A 7010-nucleotide genomic window follows, 5' to 3' on the forward strand; every position below is an offset into this window, starting at 1 on the left:
TCCAGAGGTGATAAACTCTCGTCTTTTCCCTTAGTCCCTCTTCTTTTGCTGGAAAAAGTTCTTTACAAAGGAATACTTTTTGTTCAACAAAATGCTAGAAAAGAAGGTAGTGTGTTTCTTGTACCTGCTCTAAGATCTGTTTCTCTGTTGCCTTTTAAACAATACTGGACAAAATGTACCAGCAAACTGAGCAGCACCGACTGGAACCTGTGCCTGTTTTTTTGGGATTTGTGTGTCCATCTCACAAAAAGTAAAGGAAACGAGTTTGAAGCTCTGCAAGGCCAAGCTTTCCACTCCCTCAGCAACTTTTATACCTGCAGGAAAATAAATATGAGAGGCAGCCACATCTTCCACTGTGTTTTGTACTGAAGTCAACACTGCTGGTCTGGATTAGATGTGCTCAGAGAACATCAGCTGAATCAGATCACTAAGGAACACCTAAATTATGAATTATTTTAAGCTGCTCACATGAATGGCAGTCATCTGGGGTGCGTGCTGCATAAAGGCAGTTTGGACATTGATTGGCAAGAGTCCTGAGGCTTTGCAGAGACTTGTACAGATCCCTTTCATTAACACAGAACGTCCAAACTCCACACTAGTCCTTCAGCCACCTTTTCTAAATGCATTATTGTGTCCAGATCTTAGTTACACTTGACTCTCTTCCACATTTGCAAAAATTTTTGTAATGCTTCCCTGTCTTAATAGATTGATTTAATGATAAATGAATGAACACTGTCATGTGCTTGGGTATGGCAATAATAGGAACCATGTGAGAAGCCAAAAGCAATAGAAACATAACATCTTTTCCTGTGTTGAATCAATAGATAATTGCTACATCCGTTGCCTGCTACTGTGCTGATATGGAATACGTCTATGGGCTAGAAGTCGTGGGACATATTCCTGAAGGGTAACGTGGTTTTTATTAGCTTGGGGCTTTTAAATACATTTGCTTCTGAGAACAGTCTCTGAAGCGATCAAAGTAGTTTTCTGAAATAGGAAGTGCCAAAAATTTATTGTTTTAATTTCCAGTCTCCTCAAATACTCTCTCACAATTCAACCCCATGTTAACAAGGTATATCTGTAAAGACATCATCGTAAAAATTGAGACTTTCTTGTACATTTTCGTAGCTTTTTCATTACTTTATGGGAAAAAAAGTAGCTACTAAGAACCTGATGATGGCTGATGGATGTGTGACAGGTGGACAGAGCACTCTCTACAAGATTATTGCAATTTGCTTTTTGAGGGATGCCTTGGGTTATCGTAGCAGAAAGGATTTGCAATGAGAAAAGACTTGTAGATTACTACATTTTATTCTTCTGCATTCACTTATATAGTAATTTTAGAAAATTTCTGAGGAAATGTAAAAGATTTAGATATGCTTAATCTAGGAAAGAGCATTCTGACAACAGATAGTGATATATTTTTCTACATTACCTTGAAGAGAAGGAAAAAAATATTTGGTATAATTAGCTGGAAAGAGAAATTAGATTAGATGTCAGAGAGAATGTTCAAACTCTAAGAGTTGGTCAGGAATAACACAGCTATTGTGTCATCTCCCTTTTGGAAATTGCAGGGTTTCCCTAAATTTCACAAAGTACAAGTCCAAGAGAGCATGGGTGCATGTGTGGCAGCTTGCACTGATAGAAGTAAAATAAGGGAAGTCATGGAGAAAGAAAATTGTTTTTAGGTATTTAAGGCATGCTATTACATGTACCTTAGATTAAGCGGGGCTAAGCGTGCCCTTTTGATACGTGTTATGAAAAGCTAAACTGTATTGGTGCAGCTTTATTCAGGAGCTTATTTTCTGTCTAACCTCGCAGGAGAGGTTTTTAGGCACTTACCTGAAATATCTAACTAACTGCCTTGTCAGTGGAGAGCATTAGAAACCTTTAGAGTGTGGTTTGGCTCTTAGGTGGTGTGATTTGTGCTCTGGAGAGACTGAAGTGTTTTCATGGAGTATAGAAACAATTTGGGGGGATTTGGTTCTTAACTGAGGCATTTCATTGCAGTCCCCATTAACAGGTCTCCATTAGATGGAAAAAATGTCCATACTGTCCATAACCTACAGGAATACTAAATTATTTAAAAGGTTTGAATTTCACAGGAAAGCCAACTATAAAAGAAGAAAAAAATATACAGTAGAGTTTCTTTTATTGCACATTACAAAATTAGGGAATGGTTTTATGTGTCAGTGGGGGAGCTAATTTATAAGGATCCTGTCATAATTTCTCAAATTGAAGTTTGCAAATGGACTACTCCATCTGAACTGTTTCATCTTCCTGTACAAATTCTCTCCTGCAATTCCCCTCATATATCTTATTAATCTAAAATATTGAAAAATGTCACCTTACAAGTATTAAAAAACCAGCTCTGCATGCAAAGGTTGTTTCTCTTGAATTTTCATGAATTGCAGGTGTATCTAGGTCATGTTCCAGGCTTTGCAAAAAGGTCTGTTTTTATTTTTTATAGGTTACCATCACCGAAAACACCACCCATGAACGTCCTGCCTGAAGTAGTCACTGAAGCTTTTGGAGTAGCACTGGTTGGTTATGTAGCATCACTAGCTCTTGCCAAAGCCTCTGCTAAAAAGTTTAAATACACTGTGGATGATAACCAGGTAAAGTTTTTTCTCCTTATTGTCAGTAATTCTTGAAATTGCTTCACCATTCTGGAAATGTATTCTAGATGAATGGCCGGTAGGGAAGAGTGAGTTCCACGTGGCATCCTGAGGCCTTCCACTGATTACAGCAAAACTCAAATCTAGTCCAAATCAGTTCTGCGGAAAGTCCTAGCTGGTTGAGCTGCTGTTTTGGGGGAAACGTGTCCTCCACGATAATCTCATAATACTGTATTTGGTGCAGCCAGCAGCCAGCTTGGGTGTTAATGAATTTTTCCAGCGCTCTAAGGCAAGAGAGCTTCTCCTCTGGCCACTGAGCTCTAAAAGACCAGCTAAGATGTTAAATTTGCCACTAATTAAAGAAACAGAGCAGTTCTAAAAATGAACTTGGTACTTATAATGCCAGGGCATATCTGATACTATAAAATGAAGTTTATGAAAAGTAGAAGTCTCATCTGAAATAAAGGTTTTTTTGTATAAAAGAAGTAGAGTGGGTTCAGACAGTGCTACCAAATTTGCAGCCATAGGAGCTTTCTGTACCGAGTTCCACTTTACAGTAGGCAAGCTTAAATAAAAGTGGCATATTTACTTTCTCAAATACCCCACTGCTGGTCATGGTGGGTGGGTAACTCCAAGCCAACTGGAAATCCATGGAGAAAATCATTCAAGCATTGTGGTAAGAAACTCTCCATTTTAGATAACTGGCAATAGTGCTGCGTGATGACAATGCTGCCTCCACCTTTCTCTTATGTGGTTTGGGATAAATGACATAATTTGAAAGCAGAACAGTTGGTTTTGCAGCTGGAGGTCTATTTGACCAACCTATCTAGGGAGGTCAGTCTTGCTACGTCAGTACACGTCTTTTGCCACTCTGTGTCATCGGAAAACACAGTGTTCTTGTCTACTCAGGTATCTCAACATTTTTTCAGAATGAATACATTTTGCCATGAATTTCTGTTGATGCTTCAGAGACATGTCTTCTAGGGAGCAGAGGGAAAGTGCTTTGAGCTTGATACAACCAGGCTTCAGGGCAATATGCTGTGTTGTCTCAAGAGCACAGCAACCTGTACGCCTTTCTCCACCTTTGGAAAACTTGTAGCTTAGACAGCTTAATTACTGAGGTGTTGGAAACTATGTGTAAGTCTGCACTGAATAATGGAGAAAAAGAGCAAAACCTCCATGAGAACAGAGGCTACAGTGGCAGCGGGGTCGTGTAGCTGTCTTGCATTCAGGGGCCAGGCACAGGGCTCTGCATGGTGGCATGTGGGTGTGCTTTAACGTGGTGCTGTCCCATGCTGTGAAGACAAACTTAGGATCAGGTGTTGCCCTGGCTGGATACAATACCATTTGTGTCCTAAGCGCTTCTAGCAGTATTGAGGTCTTTTCTTATATGTTGCCCTCAGGAGATGAAAGATGCTGGGTAGCCAAATCTCAGGGTGCTTTCTTAGAAAACACTGTTCAGCTCAGGCTGCAGAAATACAAAGTGGCTTCCCCACTTTTTCTTCTATAAATCTTTGTTCAGACATGTCTGCATTTTGACTGTGAATAAACACCAACTATATTTGTAATGACAGACAACATGCAGATAGTATTGCTACCATACATCACTTTCACTAAAGCATGCTCTAAAATAAAAAAAATTAGTGGCTTTTTCCAGTAGAGTCAGAAGCCAGAAACAACCTGGAAACTGTCCAGATCCCACTACTTGGGAATATGGCCTGTTAAAAAGCAGATGTGGATCAAGATGTAAATATTTTGGCTGAATTTCATCTTCAAAACGTAGCAATACCATTTATTCTGTGAACGAAATGTGCCTCCTGTTTTTGATGAATCTGGTTCAGCAGCTCTACCATTCAAATTAGTTCTGAGTTGTGAGAAGATATATTACGCTGGGAAATCTTCTGTCGTGTACATACGTGATTTTTTTCCCTCAAAAATATGACCATTGTTTGTCATTGCTAATATTTACATAGGGGACTCCTGTGTTGGCAAGAAGCATTGAAATTACAGAACAATAGGAAAAAAAAAACATATTCTGTCTAACAACTTTGCAGGAATTTTTGGCTCATGGCCTCAGCAACGTGATTCCTTCATTTTTCTTTTGCATACCAAGTGCTGCAGCGATGGGACGGACGGCACTTTTATACAGTACGGGCGCCAAAACACAGGTAATGGGATAGAGTGAAGTGTGTAGGAGAATTGAGGCTCTGATACTGCTCGCTGGAACTTGTATTGATTTATCCATTGTATTTCTTTATTCTCCCTCTTCCTCTTCCCTGGGAAATGACTCTGCCCTGTCATTTTTAACAATCTGCATGGAATTGCATCTGATCAGCAACTGTCTTACTAGAAAAGCTAATGATTCCGCATATTCATTTTTATTTGTTTAATTCAATATAAACTCTGAAGTCTATGGCTTACTGGAGGTTAGGGGCTGTGTTTTCAGACTGCAGGAAACTTACACATGAGCCCTTTCAGTTTTATGTGACTTTGTTACCACTGTAACAAAAGTGCCCTCTAATGGTGTTTAATGGATTTAACGGTACAGGCTAAGCTGACATTTTAGAAAAAAGTCAGATTTCATTTAGTGTTTCTATCTCATTTTCAAAATAAAGTAAAAGTAACCTTAAGAGCTGCTCCTAAAATACTCAAGCAATCTCCCAACTTCTGCCTCGTGACATGGAGTACTTGTCCGTCCCTCAGTATACATTGAGAACACAGAGATGACACTCAGATTTTTGAGGACTTTTTGGGCTATTTCCTACTGTTGGAAACCAACCCTAGAAGTTCTTATTGCAGTTGCTTGGAAAAGAGTAAGGCTGTTACCTGTCCAAATGATGCCCGTGAAGAGAGGTAACAAACTGCTCATCTGTGATCTCTGCATATGGTGGTGCCACTTGGGCCACCGCAGCTGGGACATTCGTGAGGCAGCCCCCTAAGCACTGCTTCTCCCTCCTTCCTCTGAAACGCAAGGGTCCACTGGTGGCATCCTGCCATATAAATGTTATGTCCTTTGGAGTTTGTTGCATACATAAATTAATGTATTTAATTACAAGGAAAAGGCTAACGAGGTACAACTGACAAGCCCAAGCACAGTCTATAGGTGCTGTTTCTTCTTGACCACATCATGCAATTATTTCTCACACAGATACCACGATACTAAGAAACAATACAGGTCTTTATTTCAAAACTCTGTATGTTAATTACTTATTAATTATCCTACACAGTACTCTGAACTCGATTAACCATAATGAATAATTTATCTAATAATCATATTTAAAAGCATTTATATGCAAATAGTTTAGCTACCACTTTACCATTAGCTATTTCATATCTTTGAGTTGGATTCAACGTCACACCATGTGCCCTCAACCTCACAGACATCCTCTTCTGTTACTTGTTCATGTGTTGTCTGTACAACTTGCAGTTGTATTACATCATGTCTTTTCCAAGGAAGCTTTAGGGAAACCTGAAGGCATACAGGGTATTTGAGCACTTTGGGTCTGGTACATTGTAGGCAACGGCCCCAATAGAAGTTTATTCAATATATGATAGAGAAACCATGGTTTGATGTCAAGGTAGGAAGTACATGGTAAAAATAACAAGTATATGCGTGGTTTTATCCATTGGTTTCATAGTATAGCAGAGCTTGCTCCAAAAGTTAGCGTGTGACCGTGCGTTAGCACTATGAGAGTACTTTAATAAACAAATTCTTTCTCCTGCCTTCTTTTTGGAAAGCAGCACATCCACTCAACCCTATACTTTTGGGGTTGTCTAGGCAGAATGAAGAGATGGGAAGAACATCACTAATGGAATTACAGAATCATTAAGGTTGGAAAAGACCTCTAAGATCTTCAGGTCCAACCATCAACCCAACACCACCATGCCCACTAAACCATGCCCTGAAGTGACACAATCACAGGTTTTTTGAACATTTCCAGTGATGGTGACTCCTCCACCTCCCTGGGCAGCCTGTTCCAATGTTTGATCATTCTCTCAGTAAAGAAATTTTTCCTAATGTCAAGTCTAAACCTGCCTTGGCGCAACTTGAGGCCATTTCCTCTCGTCCTTTCGCTAGTTACTTGGGAGAAAAGACCAATAAATGTTGGTCCGATCATAGGCTAAAATAAGAGTTAGAGGTTGCTTTGACTACATAAAGATAAGTCAGTTTAATTTGACATATGTCATGAAAGAAATGTGAAGAGCCTTTCAGGGGCTCAGAGCAGCCCTTTCTTCTCCAGCAGCTATACCTGGGATTCAGTGATGTCATTTATTCTTCAGTGATATCTTTTCCTGGGAGAAAAGAGAAGTGAAGGACTGTATCATGGGCTAGAATTGTCCTTCAAATAGAATCAACACCTTTTTTTTTTTATCTTTTGGGAAGAAGGAAAG

The 7010-nt window shown here is 39.5% G+C and overlaps 1 protein-coding gene across 1 annotated transcript in view; it reads left to right on the plus strand.

The window, feature by feature from the left end:
* Positions 1-830: 830 nt before the first annotated feature.
* Positions 831-7010, plus strand: part of SLC26A7 (solute carrier family 26 (anion exchanger), member 7) — a 32479-nt gene continuing 26299 nt past the window's right edge. Inside the window, exons 1-3 of the mRNA XM_010281831.1 lie at positions 831-907; positions 2471-2618; positions 4673-4786. Of these exons, the coding sequence (XP_010280133.1) occupies positions 861-907; positions 2471-2618; positions 4673-4786 (309 nt within the window). The 5' untranslated portion in view covers positions 831-860. The remainder of the gene's footprint in view (positions 908-2470; positions 2619-4672; positions 4787-7010) is intronic.

Source organism: Phaethon lepturus, unplaced genomic scaffold, assembly GCF_000687285.1.
Source record: "Phaethon lepturus isolate BGI_N335 unplaced genomic scaffold, ASM68728v1 scaffold7002, whole genome shotgun sequence".
Lineage (NCBI taxonomy): Eukaryota > Metazoa > Chordata > Aves > Phaethontiformes > Phaethontidae > Phaethon > Phaethon lepturus.